Genomic DNA, 22,430 nt, shown 5'->3' on the forward strand with positions numbered 1-22,430 from the left:
ATAGTGACTGATAAATTATCAGCTTTGAGATTTCTTCCCTCACTGATTGATAAATGGCAGCATTATCATCACATTTTTCCCTTGGGTTCTTGAAGTTGACCCAATGGAAGTGTGCTAATGAATTTAAAAGATGAACAGTGTGTACAGTTCAGTTTCTGTAAGTGGATTATAGAATAGACGTAGAGAGAGAAACATGTTGCACTGAATTTCATTATCTACAGCTCATTTTAATTAATCTATTGTTAAGCAACTCTTCTGAAATTACATAATGAGTGTGAGCGTTATAAGCGTTACTCTGCCCTCATTCTGCTTCTCTGGAGTCTGGGAGTCCCATGTGGCTGTTTTTAGACGCGCGTCTGTTATAAACGCGCACGCAAATCCTGTACCGGTGCGCTTCTAAAGCAATGTTTCCGCGAACCAACGGGGACAACCACAAGCTCTTCCACAAAAGCCCGTGCCTGAAGAGGTTAGCCGCCTGCTGTTCTTTATTATAACCTGGACGATGAGGAATTCTAGCCGCATTCGAGACGGACAAGACCGCGACGGGACAGGTAAGATACGGTATCTTCCATATAGCAACCGTGTGCGCGGGTCAGTTGTGTGAGATCTATCTATCTATCTATCTATCTATCTATCTATCTATCTATCTATCTATCTATCTATCTATCTATCTATCTATCTATCTATCTATTCACTTTGATTTGTTGTAAATAATGCATGGGGGAAGGCTTCTAATGGTCAGTAAACAAACTTTATAATAACCTTAGAAAACGAAAATTATTGGATGATCTACACATTTATTACTTGTGTTTTATACGATTTAGTATATTTAGTAGCATGGGTTAAATAAGAATTTGTAATTATGAAAGGCACACACTCTGAGTGTTACTAGCTGGCATGAGTATGCAAGACAAATCGGTCAGAGTAGGTTAGAATGAGGAGAATTGTGTGTGTGTGTGTGTGTGTGTGTGTGTGCGTGTGCGTTCTTAGATCAAAATGCATGGTATGTGCCTCCTTAGCTTAGTCAGAATTGCAACTGCACTATCACCCAAAAATAACTTGATACAGATATTTCTTTGTACTGTGCAATTGTACTGTCCAATATAATGTGTTTTAGTGTGCTGGTTTAAGACAAAGGGGTGGACAGGGGTTTTCAGAGCAGATCTGATTAAGGTGTGTCAGCAGTCCTATTGGTGGGTGGATTACTATGGCAACACACCAACAATATCAAAATATTTCAGGCCTTTGTGTAGAGCCAATAAATCTTACTGTGGCCTGTGACCCATGTGATAATTTATCTCTTTTTTTTGTTTATCTTTTCTTTCCTGAGATATGTACTTCCTCCTATCTGCTCTCTTTTTACTTCTATACTTTTCTTGTGCTCTATATCCACAGAGAGTTGTTCCTCCTTCTGTGCTTTCCCATTTTCCTCCTAATTATGTTGTTTATTTCTTGCTCATGTCTGGCACACTCTCCATCTCTGTCTTGCTCCCTCTCCCTTTCTGGTTATCTGTGTGAAAGTTCAGCTCTATTCCTCCAATCCCATTTAAGGATTCAGGTCTAACTCAGGTTTTGTGTCTGCGTTTGTGTACGTGTCTTTGCATGTCTATTGAATCTGTATGTTATATGTGCAAAATCTGCTGAATCACTAGCTGCATACACACCTAATGCAGTTTCAGCCCACTCCCATACACAGAATACTCTCATGTGTTTCTGAGTTTAAAAGGCTCTGCCTCTGATGTCACAGGCTGCTATGTGGGCGGTTGACATCTAGGAAAGGGAAAGGGAAAGACTATTTTTGAAAAACATTCACAATGCTGTTTAATAAACTCAAATAGTGATGTCTTTTTTTCAAAAACTGAAATTGTGCTGTAGACTGTGTAAAAACCTTTTATACACATCATTATTCTATAATAATCTAAATATTATTTTACAAACTATATTTCTTTATCTTTTTCATCTTTCTGTGGACCTACTTAATTCTAAAAAATAGTCTTTGATAACCACACACAGATCTCAGGTGTAAAATATATGAGTGTCTGAGTACCTGAGCAGCTCGCTGCTGTCCACCTGTCTAAGGAGATTAGTCCTCTTACCCCGCTGACTGGACACTCACCTTTTTTCCCCTCCCTTTCTTTCTTCATCACCTGTTTTGTGTCTTTGCCATCTAGTTAAAAAAATAACTGTGGATGTTTTTTTTTTAAAGAATAATTAAGACAAATTATAGCCTGTATATATTTTAGATAATTTACTTTAACGACATTGGCCTACATCTTTTACACAAGTGTGATTCATCATTCAACCACAAGATGGCCCTATTATCTTGCTGTTTTGTTGAACTATTTTCTGTTGAGTAGGCTATATCCCATCCGCAGGATATCCCTCTGCAGCACCTGCAAAACCCACTAACAATAAATACATTACTAAGTTTAGACACATCTGACCTTTTAATGTTCAGGCTTATACTAAAATGGTTGAAAGATTTTTTTAATGGATGAGTTGGACTGGATAATAAAGGAAAAGCAGCCAACAAATGACCAGCAGACATGGAAATGTTTAAAAAGCAATTTAAGCTGGTTGAATGGCTGGCTAAAATAAGTTATTTGTTTAACTTTTTTGGTCACTATAAATACTTTGATTTGTGTTGTTACATTATTTTGATGCCTTACTAGGCTATTATTTGACGTTTGACTTTGACTGAAGTGTAGCTACATTAGCTAATTTAATTGTATTATAAATTCTTATGCATGTTAGCTAATATTACAGTATGTATAGGCCTATATGTATGATTATTTTTAGTAAACCTATATAAACTGATATAGTTTATGTACAGACAGAAATATTGCTTATGATGGTCTAAAATCAGTTTCCGTACTCGATACTACACCTTTTCTCAAAACTATGCACAAAAAAAGCTTTTAAAAAGAGGAAGGTGCTCTTTTTCTTATTCTCCTCTAAAACCAGCTGCTAAACCGGCTATGACCAGACTAAAACACCTGCTAACCAGCTTAGGCTGACTTTAGCTGTTGTTGTTTTTGTTGTTTTTTCAGCAGGGAAGACCATACAAAACATTATATGTTTGCTTCCAATGATGGACCTGTACTTTCTGCGTATATATTTATAGGGCAAAGTTCTTAGTAATATTATTTACGGTTTTGGTGGCGAAAAAGAACAGAATGTTCAAGTCTTGTAGATATTTGGCATACTGCGCCCCTCACGCTGCACACCTCCTCGTGCAGTGTTTTTGATATTCTATTGGTCGACTCATTTCTGTCGAGGGGCTTTGATTGGACGAAGACACATCATCATTCACGACCCATGTGCAATTCATGTGAACAGCATGAGTTTTTTTCCTCCAAACTTCTGCGATCACTTGACTTCTTGTTTGCTTTCCTGATCAGTTTTTTGTTTGCCCACATCGAGTAGTTTTACGGTAGATTTCAACACACGAGATACATTGTGATATTTGTACTGTAAATTGTGTAATTTTCAGCGCATGTGTACCCTCTAACCCAGTACTAATAATAACCAACGACTCTTGTAAACGAGTTTAAAATATTTAATATTATAAAATATTTTTTGCGTGCAATGAAACGCTATTCAGCGAAAATAAAAATCATGTTAGTCATCATGTTAAATTGTCAGGGGACTTTTTCGTTCTCATAACAAAAGATTGAGTATTCAACTTAAAAATAATCAGTTTTATTAATATATTATTGGCCAGTTTAATGAAATACGTATAGTCTTGTTATTCATCTAATTTGTTTAACTGGTTATACTTTTTCTAAAATCAGATAAAAACGTATATTGATCTCATTTTAACTCAAAAGTAGTGACTGTGTTTATGCACCTAGTCTGCCTGATTATGAAACTTTTTGTAGCAGTTGCGCGTTTTTTGTTGGTATTACGGTAAAGTCTGTCATCGATAACGCTCAGCCGATATGACATGTTACACAGCCCACCGTGAGCAGCTCGAGCCTCAGTTCGCTCAGTAACAGAGATCAGTGGTAGAACTCTGAAGAACCGGGTCATGATAACACAGCCAGGATGAGTTCAAAGGAAGATATTATCATGGCGATTCCCAGAGAGCTTACACAAAACCCACTGCGGAAAATATGGATGCCATGCAAGAACGGGCTGCCGGAAAAACACATTTCTCAAAAGAGAGGTATGTTAGCTTTCGTCAAATACCAGCTTTTCACGACTAAATGATCAGAGACAACGTGGTTATGTTTATGTGTTTGCTTTACATGCAATTGTCCCAAACGCCTTTTTTTTATTTATTTTTTTATTTGACAAATTCCCGCTTAATTAATGATACTTGCGTGTTTGTAACGTACGCGCATCTGTTACATTTTACGATTGATTTAAGTAAGTTACCCAGGGCTCATGTGATGTATCTTTTAGGTTTGGGGTGATAATATGTTAAAAGTTACCATCTGGAGTTGAGTAATAAAATGCTCCCGGTGCGGAAGTAATGGTGCATGTTCTGTATTTAGAAAAAAGTCTCACAATATGTGCTTGTTTGTTATCTCATTGATTTAATTATCAGGTAATTTCTTCGAAATCTCTTCTACTATTCCAATTGCACTTTGTAGCCTTGCGTGATGAAGCATCATACTGTAAGTAAACCCAGTGAAACCTTTAAGTAGGCGCAGCATAATAAGACGGGAATTATGCAGTCATGATGCACCGAAATCTGCCGGTTAGATAAAGTACAGTAAGTTACATTGAAGCCCCAGTCTAAGTTCTATATTTAGCTACAGTTTTTCCTCCCGTGTGTTTGGTATGAGTAAACCCTGAGTGTTTGAGAATAACATGTGTCCAAAGCATCACAAGTCTAAAGTGCTGTATCACTATCAGCTCCGCAGCCCCTCCCTCTATTTGCTTATTTACCTAATATATCAGTATCAACTCGGCATCACGAGCATATTAGCTGAATATCCTGTACTGTGTGAGATACAAGCACAACGCGGGCATGTTTTCAGCACCGGACCGGCACAATGGCTGCATGCATTGTTTTGCGTTGCTGGTGTTCTATTGGCTGAACCCTGACTGTAGACGGTCTCTGATTGGTCAATGGCGCATCAACATTCGCGGCCCATGTGTGCAGCGTGTGAACACGGAACAGCAGCTGGTCTCAGATGATCAGCTCACTGTCACCCTGATGATAAACATCATGAGATAATGTGACCTAGTGTTTGTCATTTTTGATAAACAGAATGTAACAATTCTTCACAGTCTTGTAGTTTTCTTGGCTACTGGGATACAAATGTATATTTTGTAATATTTAAGATTCTACACCTCTTGGTCTCTAATCAAAGCAATCTCAGCAATGTGTGTCTTTGAACATGATCCTTTTGGAAGTATTTTTGGAATTATTTCATAGTGGAAATTGTGTTTTCTCGTCTCCTGCTGTCTTGCCCAGTGTGGCTGTGGGTGGGAAATCAGGATTGTGGTTTGACTTTAGGGATGTCCTTTAAATTCCTTGGGGCCTGTTGCGTTTAAATGGGCAAAAAGTAACCATGCAGCAGTTGAGGTTTTTTTTCTTTTTTCCCAGATCACTGTCGAACCAAAGCTGTTGCCATACAGGATTTTAAGAGGAAGTTTATAGCCTTTTAAAGAGCAGGTTTGCTGAGCGAAGGCTGCACATAAAGAGGGTTTTAACTTGTATGGTTTTGCTTAATTATATGCTGATTTTCATCTAATTAGCAGATTTGTTTTGAACTCCATGAACCTGGTTGAATAAGCTGTCCATGCAGCACAATCTGATGCTGTACAGTCTCAGTATGTTTCCTATTTAACTAGTCAGCAGAAAATAAAATACACTGTGTGCACATGATCTCTCCGTTTTTGAGGGTTCAGGAGAAATCAGCAGATATTGAGAAGAGCTTGATAACCATGAGTAATGAGTTTTAGAATTTAAGTACAGGAAATAAAATATCTTATAAGTCAAATAAGTATCAGAAGGATTGAAGCAAATGTATTCAAAAAGAGGTAGAATTTGAGTGTTACATTAAATAATAAATTATTATTATAAGTATTATAAATAAATACACAATAATCAGAATAGATTTATGAAAACCAAAACATAAACAAATAAAAATTATTTCAGAAGCTGCAGAGACGCTTCACATCTCTGACCAACAATAGACTCTATGCATGGTTAGCTCTGTCAGATTTTTTATACTAACTGAAAATAAAGCAAAGACAGAATTCACTCTCCTTTCTGCTGTACACAGAACAGTTGATATTTACAGATGTATTTTTATTCTCTTTCTTTGTCTCTTGGCAGTATGCATGACCAACTGTCCTACTCTCATTGTGACGGTGGGCTTGCCAGCAAGAGGAAAAACCTACATCTCTAAAAAACTCACACGCTACCTCAACTGGATTGGTGTACCAACAAAAGGTACGGTAATGATGCACAATGCTCACATACTTATGAACAATTAAACATTAAGTCTACAGCCAATAAATCTGTGTATTTTTTTTGCAGAATTCAATGTGGGACAGTATAGGAGGGAATGTGTGAAAATCTACAAGAGCTTTGAATTCTTTCGTGCTGATAATGAGGAAGGGCTGAAGATAAGAAAGTAAGATTCAGCATGTTTTAGTGTGTTTTGTTTGTGGACGCTTGTTTTTATATTTTTGCTGTTGTTGTGCATTTTGTGTTGTCATGATTTAAAAAAAAAGTTTTTGGTTTTCAGGCAGTGTGCTTCGACGGCACTCAATGATGTCAGACAGTACCTCAGTGTTGAGGGCGGCCAGGTTGCTGTGAGTAGATTATTATTAATTTTTTTGAAATAAATAATAAATTTATTCAGCAAGGACACATTCAGTTTGATCAAAAGTGACCATAAAAGTTTTATAATGTTAAGATTTCTATTTCAAATAAATGCTGTTTTGAGCTTTTTCTATTTATCAAATAATCTGTATCACAACATTGATAATAATCAGGAATGTTACTTGAGCAAATTAGCATATTAGTATGATTTCTAAGGGAATTGCGCAACACTGAATACTGTAGTAATGATGCTGAAAATTCAGCTTTTCCATCACAGGAATAAATTACCTCCTAAAATATAAATAGAAAACAGTTCTTTTGAATTGCAATACTATTTCAAAGTATTATGATATTATGGTTTTTGATCAAATAAATGCAGCCTTGGTGAGCATAAGAGATTATTATTTTTTTTTTTTTCAAGAACAAAAAAAAAAATCGTATTTATAAGTGTGCTGATTTTTCAGGTGTTTGATGCTACGAACACAACCAGAGAACGGAGGGCCACCATCATGAGATTTGCAGAACAAAATGGCTATAAGGTAAAACACCATGTTGCGCAATCATGTGAAATTCATAATCCTTTGGCATTATTTTGTAGAAGGCTAAATCACAAGTTTTTGTTCCCACTGTTTTACTCTTCAAGTCTCTGTTTTTTCCTTAGGTGTTTTTTGTTGAGTCTTTGTGTGAAGACCCCAAAGTTATTGCAGAGAACATTGTGGTAAGGCAGTGATTAAATACTGACAAATGATTCAAAGTTGTAATATTCCAGTGATTTTAATCAGTGATTGGAGGATTTTTAAAAAAATCTAATTATCCCAGCATTAATTTCTCTTCTTTTTGTGTGTTGGAGAACAGCAGGTGAAGTTGGGAAGTCCTGACTACACTGACCGTAACACTGAAGAAGCCATCCAGGACTTTATGAAGAGGATCAAATGCTATGAAACCAGTTACCAGCCACTGGATGAAAACCTAGACAGGTCAGAAATCCAATTTCATTGGTTCCCTCTTTTCTGAGAACGTGTTCCACCCGAGAGTAAATACAGCATCATATTATTTATGCAGTTTGTGTATGTTGTGTATTTTCTTACAGAGAGTTGTCATACATTAAGATAATGGACGTGGGTCAGCGGTATTTGGTGAACCGCGTGCTCGACCACATTCAGAGCAGAATCGTTTATTATCTGATGAACATCCACATCACACCACGCTCCATCTACCTCTGTCGCCATGGAGAGAGTGACCTTAACGTCAGAGGTCGTATCGGAGGGGATTCAGGCCTGTCGCCCCGTGGTAAAGAGGTGCGTTATTGTGTATGTGTCTGTGAGAGAATGTCTACTAGATCGGTCATTTGGATTCATCATCTCTCTTTCTGTTTCTCGTATGTCTCAGTTTTCTCAGGGTCTAGGGAGGTTTATTCAGGATCAGAATATAAAGGATCTCAAGGTGTGGACAAGTCAGATGAAGCGGACCATTCAGACCGCTGAAGAGTTAGGTGTACCGTATGAACAATGGAAAGCGCTCAATGAGATTGATGCTGTAAGTGGTATACGATGATGTTCTCTTTGTAATCGCATTTAAAAGTACCATGTCAGTGACTTTCAGCGTGTGTGCAGGGTGTGTGTGAGGAGATGATGTATGAGGAGATCCAGGAACATTTTCCTCAGGAGTTCGCCCTCAGAGACCAGGACAAATATCGTTACCGCTACCCTAAAGGAGAGGTGTGTTGAAAAGCTAGATTTACAGTCAATTAGAAAAAAAAATCCTTATTAAATCTGAGAAAATGTAACATTCTCTCTCTTTACAGTCTTATGAGGATCTGGTCCAGAGGTTGGAGCCCGTCATTATGGAACTTGAACGTCAGGAGAATGTTTTGGTCATTTGTCATCAGGCTGTTATGCGTTGTCTACTTGCCTACTTCTTGGACAAGAGTGCTGGTGTGTAGATGGGAACATGATCGTGGTCAATGAAATATTTTCATATTGTTATGATCTTTAACCTTTTTATTTGCCTTCCAGAAGAGCTTCCGTATTTGAAATGTCCTCTACACACAGTCCTGAAGCTTACTCCTGTGGCTTATGGTGAGAAACTCATCTCTCTCACACACATAGACATTTACTGTGCATGTGAACAGCATGTTGTTGTATCTTCACCCAAAAATTTAATTTGAGATTGGTTATGATCTCAATATCTCATATGTACGTAGCCATGCACATTACTACAAATTAATGATGCATTATTAAAGGGCTATACGTTAACCTTTTTTTGAACATAGCACAGGTCACACAATTGTAGCACAAGTATAAAACAGGCATGTTCTGACAAAGGACATTAATGTTCCATACTGGGCACACAAAATATAAACCTTAAAGGAGAACTCCGGTTTTTTTTGTACATTTGGAGTGCTGTCAGTACAGAGAACAACGACAAAAATCGGTGTTGCCTACACAGTGTTATCCTCTTTTTAAAATTTGCACCCTGTCAACTTCGACCGAAAACAGGATGTAAATACAGGTATGTGCGCTGGCTGAATAAACATCATTTTTATTCATATCTTTCACATCTACTGCAGTCAGATTCACCCGTGTTCACTCTGAAGGAATCACTCACAATGGCTGTGTACTTGTAATGACACATCAAGGATGTTAAGAGGCTAAAAGCAGGTTTAAAACTTGCCCCATTGAAGTCAACAGGGTGCAAATTTTAAAAAGAGGATAACACTGTGTAGGCAACACTGATTTTTGTCGTTGTTCTCTGTACTGACAGCACTCCAAATTTACAAAAAAATGAGCTCAATGTTAAAATTGACCAGAGTTCTCCTTTAACAAGAAATGTTTTCAGACAAACATTTTCTTTAATTTATATTCTTCTCAATCAGTATAATAGCTTTATGCGAGTCCAAAATTAAGTTAAAAAAAAGAATGGGCTTACTGTACGTTTAAGATGACCTTGACTCTCTATGAGAGGTGATGGTGTTCTGTGTGAAACAACAGCACTGACAGCAAAAAGAACGTGGAGAGCCGACCTTAAGTAGTTTTAGGCAGAGATTTATGAAACCAGTTCAAAGACGCATTGAGAAATTTGCAGAATCCTTGAGGGAGCATTTCTCCCTGGTGTCTTATTTGTTGAAGAGTTCATTTAAAGGAAACGTGACCTCTTGAAATGTACTTTAATGTAACCTAGATTCTCTCCTGCACTAGGCTGTAAAGTGGAGTCAATCTATCTTAATGTAGAAGCAGTGAACACTCACAGAGACAAACCTGAGGTAAGAAAACCAGACAGTCATTTTACATGTATGAATATTAATTCTGTCGGTTTTTGAACATAAATTAAAAATCCATTCTTTGACGGTGACAGAATGTGGACATCTCCCGTCTGGCAGAAGAGGCTCTTCTCACTGTTCCGGCCCACTATTGACCTATGACATCACATCCTGTTCATCAGCAACACTCCATCATGCTCTTCCATCCTTTTTATGTGACTCCTCTTATTGGATTCTTTGTGTTTGAAAACATTGGGCAGAAAGTCAGTTTTGAGTCCTGAAGATGAGCAACTTTAGGACTTAGATTTGTATTTTCTCTCTTCTCAATTGCCACACAGGTGACTGGAATCCAGTTATTGATTTAATAACCCTAGTGTTGGGGTGTGAGTGTGCGTTCATATGTGTAGGTATTGTTTCTATACATTTCTACTTAAGATTTTTGCTAGAATCATTAACGTTTTTTTGTGTATGTGGGACTAAATGATCGGTGCAGTTGTGTGTGTGTGTCTTCACATAATGACTGTTTAATGTTTTTGTTTTTTGATTTGCTTTCTGGCTTCACATTTCTTTAAGCAATACTTTACATTTCAGTCATTCACACACTGGAGTTTAAATTAAGTGATTTGGCTTTCATTTAACACTAAATGCTACTCATAAAAATAGAATACTAACTTGGTTTTAAAAAAATGACTGCAGATTTATCAGCGCACATGAACATTACTTTGTACAGTGTTGAAACCACTGGGATGTTGCAGTTCCTATCAGACTTGTGACGTGAGCGTTTTAAAAATGCTCAAAATGTTGCAAGAAATTTTCAAATATATTACCTCTGTTACATTTCCTGCAAAAGCTAAATATAATGTTTACATTTTTAAAGTCTTGTTACAATAGTTTTTTTTTGCACATTAAGCATACTTATAATTTTCTTTAACTATTTTTGGACAAAAAAACAATTTCTTAAATCTCAACTATATATTTGAAATTGATTTGTGCTTAAATTTTTTATTTTTATTTTTTTTACTCTACAGTCTAGTGTTTAAAGAGATAAAGTGATTGAAACGTGTTCATCTCAATTATTGTCATGCTTATTACCAGGAGATTTTTTTTCTTCATCTATTATTTGAAGAGCACATCTGAAAACCAAATGTGAAGAGCTCTGTGAATCTGTGATTTATTCTGTCCTGTGGGTCGCTGTGACCAGTAGGGCTGAATATGCTTGAAGCTCATGGTTCTCAAATTTGATGCACAACGTCACATTTTCTCATTAAATCATTCTTTCATGTAATATTGTCTCCAAGTTCTGCTGAATTTACTTTTTGCATCTTCATAGCAGACATTTAAAGCCAATTTAGTCTTAATCATTGTTACGTTACTTACTAGAAACTTGTCTAAAAAGATTTTAATCAATGTAGGTGTTTTTTAAACATTCCATATGGATGTCAATCAATCACAGTCATGGAAATTCTAAAAGAGAGAAATATCAAAAAATCAAAATAAATATACAGGGAAAAATATACAAACATTTCACACATTATATTAATCTCAAACTGAATCCATTTTGATAAAAAGGTGCGAAGAAAACCAGAGGGACATAATTCTGAGAACCACTCTGTGAAAGCATCCTATAATACTATAATTATACACAGTGCAAAGATTCTTGTGATCAGGTCAGTGCTTAAAATATGAATATACCACCTCATACAGCAATGAGGGCCAAAATATCACAATTCAAGTCCTTTGTACAGATCCAAGTATGACTTCATGACCATGTTAGAGTCCATATTAAGGCTGCGACACCGCATATATATGCTTGACTGGTGCTTCCATTATGTCAGTCAGACCTCATGCCGGCTGCTGTGGGTTGATATTGAGGTGGGCGGGGTTTCCCAGCAGACCAATCCGTTGCTTGTGTTTCCTCTGCTCAGTCATCTGAAGATTGACACACAAGGATGAATTCAAACAAAACAATTAAGTTAGATATACACACCTCACACCACAAGTTGACAGCTTATGCAATTTAGATGTAGTACAGGCTTTTTGTTTTATAAAAAAAACTTTCTAAGAATTTATAATGTGTACTCGCACACCTTTATTAAACAAGTCGCACACTCACCTGCTCTTTGAGCTCTGTGAGCTGATTGGTCAGGTTGGAGACCAACCTCATTGTGGACTCTAGTTTCTCCTGCAGACTGCGCAGTTCATTCTGTTCACCCTCTCCATCACTGCTGACCAGAGACATGGCCCTCATACGAGGAAACCAGTCCAAATTGTGTTCCTGAATGGGGGTTAAATAGGTCATGCAGCGATAAACATTAAACGATTTATGGTTTTATTTAGCTGCCTTGGCGTTTTAATTTCTCTCTCTCTCTCTCTCTCTCTCTCTCTCTCTATATATATATATATGTTAATATATTCTTAAAAGTTTCTATAATTATACATAATTACTACAATAATACACACATTCAAATGTAAAATTATATTTATATTTGAATTATATATATATCTATTTTTTTTTTTTTTGGGTCTTGATTTTGAGTTGAAATATGACCTGTATGTGTTCTTGACATTCATATGCTGTTTTTTTAATACCATCTGCAAACTGGAGAAAAAAACACTACTGACCTGCTAAGGGCAATGAGCTTCAGCTTGATTAGTATCAGATCGAACACAGAAATTTCTAAATGTTTTCTCGTAAAAGCCTCATGATAATTTCAAAGTAGACATGGATGCTCTCACCTTGATCATCTGAGCGACGTAGCTCTCAGGGCCTGTGTATTCAGTGGAGTCCTTGACCCGCACCAGCACAATGAAGAACAGGTAATGCCACAGGTTGTGCTCTTCCTTTATGTGCTCCTCAAACGTCACCGTTTTATTATCAAACTTATCCCTCTCCAGACCTGTGGGTGGACAAGAAAATGACCCAAAAATAAATTCCCAATCACATGTAAAGGCACATATATGTTTAAGTACAACTGACTGTTGTACATCTAATCTCACCGCAGATGAAACATGTGGTCTTGAGGATCTCTTCTTTTCTCTGCTTCTCACTTCTCAGGTCAGCAAACGTGTCAATGATGACACCAAAGATGAGATTCAACACAATGATGATCACCAGGAAGAAGAAAAGAAGATCATACACGACACGTGCAGCGAACAGATGCTCCTGGAAGCACACACACAGGTTTCGATTGAAGTTGTTATTAGGAAAAATTAACTATCACTGTAAATATATATTTTGGTGCGTACCTCTTTGGATGGCTTGCGCAGAACATCTCCAACTCCACCACCACTCCTGAGACCGTGACTCAGTACAGTGATCATACACATCCACAGAGAATCACACGCTCGCTCTACATCATCTATAAACACACAAAACACACAATGTTTTTTAAGATTTAAACATTTTAACCAATTGACAGCCCTAGTATGGATGAATTTCACTGCTCACCCTCCTCCACTTCCGCAGGCAGACAGGACCCATTTTTTACATTGCAGACCCCCTCAGACACGAAACCAGCAGCCAAATTTACTCCCTCCTCTGGCACACATTCAAATACAACAGAAAAGATTTACAAAACCACCAGTATGAACAGCGTGTGTGTGTGTATGTGTGTGTGAATGTGTTACCCAGAGTGCTGTTGGGGATGCGGTTCACCTCCAGGATGAAGTCATCCTTAAAGAACATATATCCAACGATAGAGAAGAGGTAGACCAGGATCAGACCCAGAACAGCTGTCAGGACAATAGAGCGGCCGTTTCGGGTCACACTCTTGATTACATTCAAAAGAGTCTCTTCCCTGTTCACCAGGTCAAACAACTACACACACACACACAAAGAAGTACAATTAACATTAATGAAGTAAATTTTTAGCTCTGACAATGAATTGATTAAATACATCATGAAAATAGGTCACTATTCGTTATATATAATAATTATATTGTTAAAAAACCCATAACACAAAATATATATTATTAAAAAAATACTGTATTATTATGTATTCATTAATTTGTTGCCTTATTTTATTAAACAATGTAATAAGATTTTCAGACAGACCAGTAGACTGTAAAAGAAGACGTGTCCAAAAAGGCCCAGAGTGCAGATGAGAAGGTACAACAGATGAAACAGGAACTCTTTATCCATCACCATCACCCAGTAACCACGGGTAAACGTCCCACGGTTTCCCACAAAGCTCAGCATGAACACTATCTTATTACAAACCTGTGCATACACCAAATGAGGTCAGTGTCAATAATGAGGTCAACTGACACCACGCAAGACTGTAATTTGAGTTTTTAAAGAAACTGTGTGTACAGTGTATGAATGTATATTGTATGCACTCAAAATAAAGCCCTCCCATGTGTGTTTGTGATCGTACATTAAAAGCTCCCAGGAGTGTCAGCATATGCTGCAGGCCCACTGAGAACCCCAGCTGCAGAACAGTGGAGATGACCAGGACTCGCACTGAGTTCGGCCTCGGTGACATCAACACAAAACTCAATGAGCCCAACAAACACACCCACAGCAACAGAGAAAGAGAAGGATCCAGTGAACCTGAAACACACACACACCACGTGTAAGGTGTAAATGTTCAAACACAGGTCAGGGATATTGTGGAAAGAAAGGATGAGTCGTGAGGAGGACACTATGAAGAGAGCTTACTTTCGTTCATTCCGTCCAGAGGGTAGAAGAATGCCACCAACAGATTAATGAGAACAGCCAGGTTAAAAGACACATTACTCCAGAAAGACATGTTCCGGCTACACCAGTACAAAACTGGCTGTGCTAAAAACAAAATGAAAGGGATGAAATTCAGAAATTACGATATAAAAAACTCCTAATGTACAACAATTTGCTCAGAATGGCTTAGTGTACAGCATAACTTTAACTTTTTTCATAATTATGACAATAAAAAAAGATAATGTAAAACATTGAAAAAGCAAAAGACAATACAAACAACTAAAATAAATTAAAACACTAATATTAAAACTTTTTTCCCATTGCGCATGTTAGTTCATGTTAACTAATGTTAAAGCTGCAGTCCGTAGTTTTTCCTCTTTGTCGCCATCTCTGTTCGAAATCTGCTGTCGCCATCTCTGTTCGAAATCTGCAATTGCAGTTATTCACGGAATTATCAACTTTACGTGGGTTGTGCCTCGGCACGGCACAGCACGGATGACTCCAATGTTTTGAGGAGAATGTGCGGCTGTCAGTCGCCGCGCCGGTGTGGATACTGTCATTCGGAATCACAGATTCTACTTTTTGGAAGTATGACCAACATAAGAATTTTCACCGGAAAATGTCATCCGAACAAGCAAGTAACATCCACTTTTGTTCTGACCAACTAAGGGGAAAATAAGCATTGCAGTAAATCGCGCTGATTAAATCTAACGATCGCTTATCATATCACGTCAAACCGTGCAAATTATACTTTCTTCTCAAATTGTTAATGTTAACAACATCAGCACTGCGTGATTACATTTAATGCCCTTCCGATTTTTATCCTTGTTTTCGCATGGGCCCGGTTGCAGTCTCTTTTTTTTCTGTAGCCAGTCCGAAGTCTGAACAAAGTCTTTTGCGTTTTACAACGGGTGAATCTCCAGTTGTCACTGGTGATTGTCGTTTGAACCTTTCTGGATCTGCCATCAAATTGATAAGTTTAATTATATCAAGTGCTGTGAGAAAAGGCTATAAATCTCCACCTCCAACATCCTCACATGCAACATAGCCTACTATCCAATACACCTTCTTTTTATGTACAGATGTGACGTAATGACGCAAAGACATGCTCGAATTTTCCGCGGAAATCCACCAGTACCACTGGAATTAAAAACATTATTACAAGCTTATTACAAGTTATGTACTTGCTCAAAAATTTATTTTGGATCATTTTTAACCCAAAAAAGTTACGGACTGCAGCTTTAACTAATGAAACCTTACTGTAAAGTGCTACCAATTTTGCAACTAATAAGAATGGTTAAAGTGAATGTATATCTAACACTTATATAAAACAGAAGAGGGCTGAATTAAACCATTTTCAAACACCAAAGAATGACCATGCAAACAAACCAACACACATTTACCTCTTAGTTTTTTCTGCCACCTCATTTCATTGAAGAGGTCGTCTGCGTGCAGGAAGAAGTCATTTATTTTACTGCCCTGTTCGTCTCTCTCTGTACCATAGTACACACGCAGCTTGGATTCATTTGTCAGAAAAGAACAGATATTCGGTACGGGAAACACAATCTGTTCCATAGTGCGATCCTGGCGGACTATCTGTGTATATAAAAACATAAAAGAGCACATGCAAAGACGAGAATTTAAAAACAATAAACAACATGCATATCAAGATTTTATGTTTAAAAGCATTTGAGTGTTTTACCTCTATCTGTGAGGTGTGTTTCGTGTAATACTCCAGGGCCTGGTCCTCCCCACCTGGTTTCAGTAGTATTTGCAACTCCTTATTGTGACGTGACAGCTGAAATGGCAGATTAATCAGATCACACTACTGATCTAATGAAGTGCTCTTAGATAAAGAGATATGCCATTTGGAATAATGGTCAGGGCCGTACCCACCATTGAGGTTTTTCGAGGTGTATATTATAAAGGTTGTGAAATAATAGCTTGACTAATTATTCATGCTTCTGCCCATTGACATGGTTTTAAACGTATTGTTATCCAGTTTTTGTGTGCTTACATGTAAATCAGGAAAATCACAATTTTCTAATAAAAATGTTCTTAAGAAAGGCCCAAACACTTTCCAACTGGCTTTGGTATAGTAAATACTATACCAAATAAAAATACGCTTGTCAGTTAGTAATTTTATTGTGGATTAAAAAGAATCAAAGGAATGGTAATCTAACTCTCGCTGATAGAAGTGACATGCGTAATTCAAAGTATTAAAGTAAGACATCTGTCTTCACTTGCATCTTTTGCCACAGTTCAAAATTTACCATATATTGCAAAATACATTTTCACAGCTAGAAATATTTATGGCCAGCAAAAGTTCTCCTTATAACCTACACTTGCAGATGTGGAAAAGGTTATTTTTGTTCATATGTACAGGAGTGTGTGTGTGTGTGTGTACCTGATGTGCAAGGATATAGATGTTGTGTCCAACATTGCGTGGTGAAGCCGCATGGTCCTCTCCGTTCTCCAGTTCCTCATCCTCAAACTCTGTCTCCCCCTGTTGGTAGGCCATTTTCATCACCTCCACCTTGAACATGAACACACACAGCTGGAGTTGTGCAAATGTTGTATCCAAAGAATGTTAATGATTGTGGTTTACTATCTGTCTCCAAGATATAGTTAAAGCAATGAGTGAAGCAGGATATTCTGGCATAATAACTAACATACTCACTAGTTCTTTTGGTCTCATGTTGTACAGAATTCTTTCTGCGTTCTCACTGTCATGACGGCTCTCCATGATGGCCAGCAGTAGCTTAGATGCATTATTCTAAGAAAAAAGACAATTGTGTAAATTTATTGGTAATAAAAAGATAAAACCCCAAAACATTCAGTTATTTAAGTTAATTATTTATAATTATTTTTATATTTTACCACTTTAAAATAAAAAGCAATTATGAATAATAACAGCAAGAATTACCAAAAATATATTGCGGGGGCCTTCAAATATTGTCTTCATTAGATAGTAAAAAAGGGTTGAGAAGAACTGCTTTATAGGACTTGAGGCCTGACCAATTTTTATTGCATTGTTAATAATTTGATGTTATTTTTTTGCTTAGTCCACCCCTGGTCAAGCCTAGAACCGGCCCTGTTTAAGATTAAAGTGACGTACCTTTAATTCTAGAACCAGATCCATTCTCTTTCTGCCCAGTGGATTAATATCATTCAGAATCAATGCAATGATGATGTCGATGCCATTAGACTCATGGGTGGCGATGCAATTCTGCAAAAAATACATATGGCAGAAAACATTCAATATGGGAAGCAAGTATGTTTATGTGTGATGGAAAGATAATATTTTATGATTGTTTTAATGTTTGTGTACATGCCTGGTTATCATGGCAGGGCCCTTGACAGTATTCAGTGAGGCTCTCTACAGTCTGATTAATGAGAGCCACATTTTGCTGGTTGATATAGAGTCCTAACAGCCCCAGGCCTCCTGTTGTGCTGCCACAGATACAGTCCAGGAACTGCAGGGTCTCACACACCAGGTTATAATTATTCTTGTTGTTCTGACAGCGCAGGAAATTCTGCAGGAAAAAAAAGAAAGTTCTAAACATATATTATGTATAGAACCGGACCAAACCAATATATCAAGAAAAAGCACGCAGTCCATAAACAAGACTCTGACCAAACACAATACTGATACTGTCAAAGTTTGAACCCAAAAACAGTGTGCTGAGTTCCTTCAGGCCCAGGTCAGGTTGGTAGTGGACCTCTAATCAGGTCAGAACAATAAAAAGAGATGTAAATGTGACAAACACACACACCTGCAGGTCTCGATTGTGATTCTCACACAGCAGCTGTAGGAAGCGTAGGATTGGTTGCATGATGAGAATGACAGGACTCATCTCGCCCTGCTCCGTTCCTTTATCTCCGCTCCCTTTGTCTCCATCAGCAACGCCATAAACCTCCTCAGGATCAGCATCTCGTCGATACGAACTGAAGGCCTTCTTAGTCACAGCAGATGCCTCCAACAACTGCTCACGAGCATCATCAGTCACCACAATGCCTGAATCTTTTCCTGGAGAGAAAAAAAGAGGCTTTGAATCTCATCATAATGACAGAACTTCTCATAAAGTGCTGTATCAGATTTAATAGCAACATACTTCAACATGTATTTGGACATTAAACAATGAATGTCATAATCAAAACATCAAACTAAGTGGCAATTATTTTAAAGAAAGATAGCATATGAACTTGGATAACGAAGTATTGACAGCCCAGACCTCTCGGGCGTTGTGGGGTTTCTTTGTCTGGAGTGTTGTCATCACGCCGCTTGTTGCCCAGGTCACTGGTGTTGACTGTAACCGTGGCTTTTATCTCAAGCTGAGCTGCTTTCATTCTGTCATAGAACACCCTGAAAAACTTTTCCGAATTTTTGTCTTCTGTTAAACGTTTGAAGAAGGAATGCTGCAATGAGATAAAATACAAAAATCACATAAAACAAAAATCCATCATTATATTTATATGTTATGTTCTATGGAAAACTTCAAATGTAATTCAGAAGTTTAGGGTCTGCAATATTTTTTTATGTTTTTGAAAGAAGTCTCTTATGCTCACCAAGCCTGCATTTATTTGATCAGAAATTCAGTAAAAACAGTAATATTGTGAAATATTATTAAGATTTCAAATAATTGTTTTCTATTTTATATATTTGTATTCAGGTGATAGCAGAGCTGTCACATGATCCTTTAAGAAATCATTTTAATATGCTGATTTGGTGCTCAAGAAACATTTCTTATTATTATCAATGTTGAAAACAGTTAACCCGTGATAATTTTAGGGTTCTTTGATGAATAGAAAGTTCAAAAGAACAGCTTTTATTTTAAATAGAAATCTTCTGTCATTTATCAATTTAATGCATCCTTGCTGAATAAAAACATTAAAAAATAAAGTCCTACTAACCTTTTAAACTGTAATAGACATATAAAATAACATAATGCCATAACATTCGATTATATCACTTTATCGTTTCACTGACAGGCCTATCTGACCTGTATGATGGTGTTCCCACCCTCCAACAGTGCGATGGCCAATAGGATGCTTTCGTGGAAGACACGGTCACTGGTAGCATTCATGATCAGATCAATGACAAGGTCAGATGCCCCTTCACGGTCCAGATGGCACTGCACTTCCATCAATGACATCTCAGCCCTGCTCAAACCCCCTGAAGTCATACAAACACACAAAAACATATGTTCAATTATATCACAAACGTTCCCAGAAGGTACAATGAAAAATGAACTCACCTGACTGGCTCTTGATTGGTCCTACTGGTGTCAGGGCAGAGTTACCAAAGGAAGTGAGACTCTCTCTCCGCCCGCCACTCCTGAAGCCATAGTAACGATTGACGAGCAGCTGCCGAAGGGCCTCCCCCTGTGATGAGAGTGAGAGTGTGTGTTTCAGTGTGCATCTTATTTTTGGGGGGAATTTTTTCTTTGCCATTGTTGTTTTAGCTTGCTCACTGCATGGCTGTAAAACACTATTTTTTGGAACAATTTGTATTATAAGAGCTATTCAAATAAACAGGATTAATATCAAAGGAATAGTTGTGTTGAACCAGGGCGGTTGAGAGGTACAGGTGTGTGGTTAAAGAGCAGGGTTAGGTGATGTTAGTGACCTACCCTCCTCCGATCCTCCAGCTGTTTGGGTGGCAGACTGACATCCACCACCTGAGTGAGCGAGCAGAGTGGACAACAGAACACTAACACAGAGTTAGTAGAGTATCATCATGCAGCAATCTCCAGATCTATCCTAGCAGCATGCTTGTGTGTTATAATAATGACCAAAATTATATGGTCAGCTCATAGTAACCTAGTTTGTTATGATATGCAAGTGATTTAAGAGTTACATTAGGAAAAAGTACAAGATGAGAATGTTACGGTCAGGATAAAATGTCTGTTACATAACACTTAATATCCAAACTGTCCAAATATTTAGTTATTACCCATATAGTTGGTAAATATTAAGGTAAGCTCACAAAGAGGTTTTTATTGTAAATCTTTAAGAACAATTACTAATTTTACTACATCATACTGGATTAGCAGGACTATTAAAGCACCACAAAATGGTATGAAGAACATTTTCTTCGTATTTCTTATTGAAAAGGGAAGTTAGAGTGGGGGCGTGCGCATTAAAAGGCTTGCCCTTCTTATAAATACTCTTTTCTTTCTTACTTTTTATTTGGTAACAAATGGTTTTAGGGGACACACTGAACCACAACAGATCCATATCCATACCACATCTAACAAATAATGTGTATACTCTAAAGGATGGAAAAAGAAAGAAGATACACAGATGATAAATGAACAAGGGGAAGATGGGATGAATGACAAAAAGGGGACAACCTCAGTGACATCCATCTCATCATCAAATCCCAGTAGCTGAAAAAGAGGAGTGAAGTACGGGGTTAATGAAAGGGTGGACATTCTTCAAATTAAGCCAGTAACTATTAGTGGCATGAGTGGTAACAGAAAGACATAACAGAGGAGATGTAACCATTAACTCTAACTTAAAGCTGCAGTCTGTAACTTTTGGCACTCTAGCGGTTAATAGACAGAACTGCATGAGTCTTGCGGAAGTACTGCGCTACTTGACAGTGGTACAACCTGTACCAGTCTAAAATAGTCTGAATATAAACACTTATTATAGTTGTACCGTAGTGATTCAGGATTAGACAAACACGGTTTGAAAAATGGATTTGCGATGTACTCGCTTTTATGAACACAAAAAAAGTTACAGACTGAAGCTTTAAGTAAACATGCTTTAAGTAAACATGATTAAGATCACACATGCAGACATTACAAATGAAAACGGTACGTGTAGAGGACAATGCCATCAACCTCTCACAACACTTAAGATGTTTTGTTATCGCAACTGTATATTATACCTTAAAGGGACTATGTGTAGCTTTTTAGGTATTTTATTATTTAAAATCAATATTTTTATTAATAAATATGCCCTCAGTGGTGTACAAATACCAATGCCAATGATCAGACTAATCCTCGTAAACGAAGAATTTATTATCTTAATATACATGGGACGGGTAGGTCCACGGAGGCTTCCATGTAGTTCCGCCATCTTGAAAAACTATAATAGCAGAGAGGGACAAAAAGTACTAGGCCAACGCGTTTCCACAACGCGTTTTCGTTCAGAACCAGCGTCACGTGACTGAAGCCAGCAGAAGCGGAGGAGCAGAGCAGTGAGAGGCGCTTGTCACTGCCGCGGCAAGTTTAAAAGGATCCACTGCACGGTTATTTATACACCGTTCATTCATACATATGCTGAGTCACAGGATGAGTCCTTGTCGTCGGAAAAGTCCAAAATAGACCGTAAAAGGAAACGTGACCGGAGATTACAAAAACAAGGGTTAATGTCGGGATAGCTAATGCAGGAGAAAGCTTTCAAAAGAGACGCTGAAGTTGCCTGCTTTCTTCTCGACAGGTAAGTCAATGTTACGGCCTTAATTACAAGCTTTTTTTTTCATTGCTTGGTTGTGTACTTTATTATATAGACAGTAGAACATTTATAGTTAAAAGTTAAACAGGCTCTTTGATGAATAGCAGCTATTGAGTAAAGTAACGTTAGAGAAGGCTCTGATGATGATGATATCTAACAATGCACGTACTTCAAAAAATATAACGAGTAAAGAAGGCATTACTACTAATTACCATAGTTAATGTTTTTCACAGTCAGTA

General features: G+C 37.5%; 2 protein-coding genes across 6 annotated transcripts in view; one reads left to right on the top strand and one right to left on the bottom strand.

Annotated features, from left to right (window-relative positions):
* Positions 1-310: 310 nt before the first annotated feature.
* On the top strand, positions 311-11,331 carry pfkfb4b (6-phosphofructo-2-kinase/fructose-2,6-biphosphatase 4b). 2 transcript variants are annotated; one of them, XM_084127866.1, is made up of 14 exons: positions 311-551; positions 6,296-6,412; positions 6,500-6,596; positions 6,711-6,777; positions 7,252-7,326; positions 7,449-7,505; positions 7,643-7,764; positions 7,878-8,085; positions 8,177-8,323; positions 8,401-8,505; positions 8,592-8,721; positions 8,803-8,865; positions 9,985-10,049; positions 10,142-11,331. In XM_084127866.1, exons 1-14 carry the CDS (start codon positions 503-505, stop codon positions 10,199-10,201), a joined length of 1,362 nt encoding a protein of 453 aa, XP_083983992.1. In that variant the 5' UTR covers positions 311-502; the 3' UTR covers positions 10,202-11,331. The 2 variants fall into 2 exon arrangements, with proteins under 2 accessions (XP_083983992.1, XP_083983991.1); XM_084127865.1 differs by lacking the exon at positions 311-551 and adding an exon at positions 3,904-4,168.
* Positions 11,332-11,430: 99 nt separating this feature from the next.
* itpr1a (inositol 1,4,5-trisphosphate receptor, type 1a) overlaps positions 11,431-22,430 on the bottom strand; it is a 32,976-nt gene continuing 21,976 nt past the window's right edge. For 2 of the 4 annotated variants that reach the window (XM_084127855.1, XM_084127854.1), the window contains 22 exons: positions 21,081-21,116; positions 20,358-20,405; positions 19,983-20,109; positions 19,728-19,900; positions 18,960-19,143; positions 18,501-18,754; positions 18,060-18,260; positions 17,843-17,953; positions 17,405-17,500; positions 17,132-17,260; positions 16,427-16,522; positions 16,128-16,320; positions 14,707-14,829; positions 14,423-14,598; positions 14,101-14,265; positions 13,674-13,863; positions 13,495-13,584; positions 13,293-13,405; positions 13,044-13,209; positions 12,783-12,943; positions 12,160-12,321; positions 11,431-11,975 (listed from right to left, as the gene is read on the bottom strand). In XM_084127855.1, coding sequence (XP_083983981.1) covers positions 11,889-11,975; positions 12,160-12,321; positions 12,783-12,943; positions 13,044-13,209; positions 13,293-13,405; positions 13,495-13,584; positions 13,674-13,863; positions 14,101-14,265; positions 14,423-14,598; positions 14,707-14,829; positions 16,128-16,320; positions 16,427-16,522; positions 17,132-17,260; positions 17,405-17,500; positions 17,843-17,953; positions 18,060-18,260; positions 18,501-18,754; positions 18,960-19,143; positions 19,728-19,900; positions 19,983-20,109; positions 20,358-20,405; positions 21,081-21,116 — 3,081 coding nt within the window. In that variant the 3' untranslated portion in view covers positions 11,431-11,888. The remainder of the gene's footprint in view (positions 11,976-12,159; positions 12,322-12,782; positions 12,944-13,043; positions 13,210-13,292; positions 13,406-13,494; positions 13,585-13,673; positions 13,864-14,100; positions 14,266-14,422; positions 14,599-14,706; positions 14,830-16,127; positions 16,321-16,426; positions 16,523-17,131; positions 17,261-17,404; positions 17,501-17,842; positions 17,954-18,059; positions 18,261-18,500; positions 18,755-18,959; positions 19,144-19,727; positions 19,901-19,982; positions 20,110-20,357; positions 20,406-21,080; positions 21,117-22,430) is intronic. The other 2 variants (XM_084127857.1, XM_084127856.1) reach the window with 1 other exon arrangement.

Source organism: Abramis brama (genome assembly GCF_963993115.1).
Source record: "Abramis brama genome assembly, chromosome: 11".
In the NCBI taxonomy this organism is placed as follows: Eukaryota; Metazoa; Chordata; class Actinopteri; order Cypriniformes; family Leuciscidae; genus Abramis; species Abramis brama.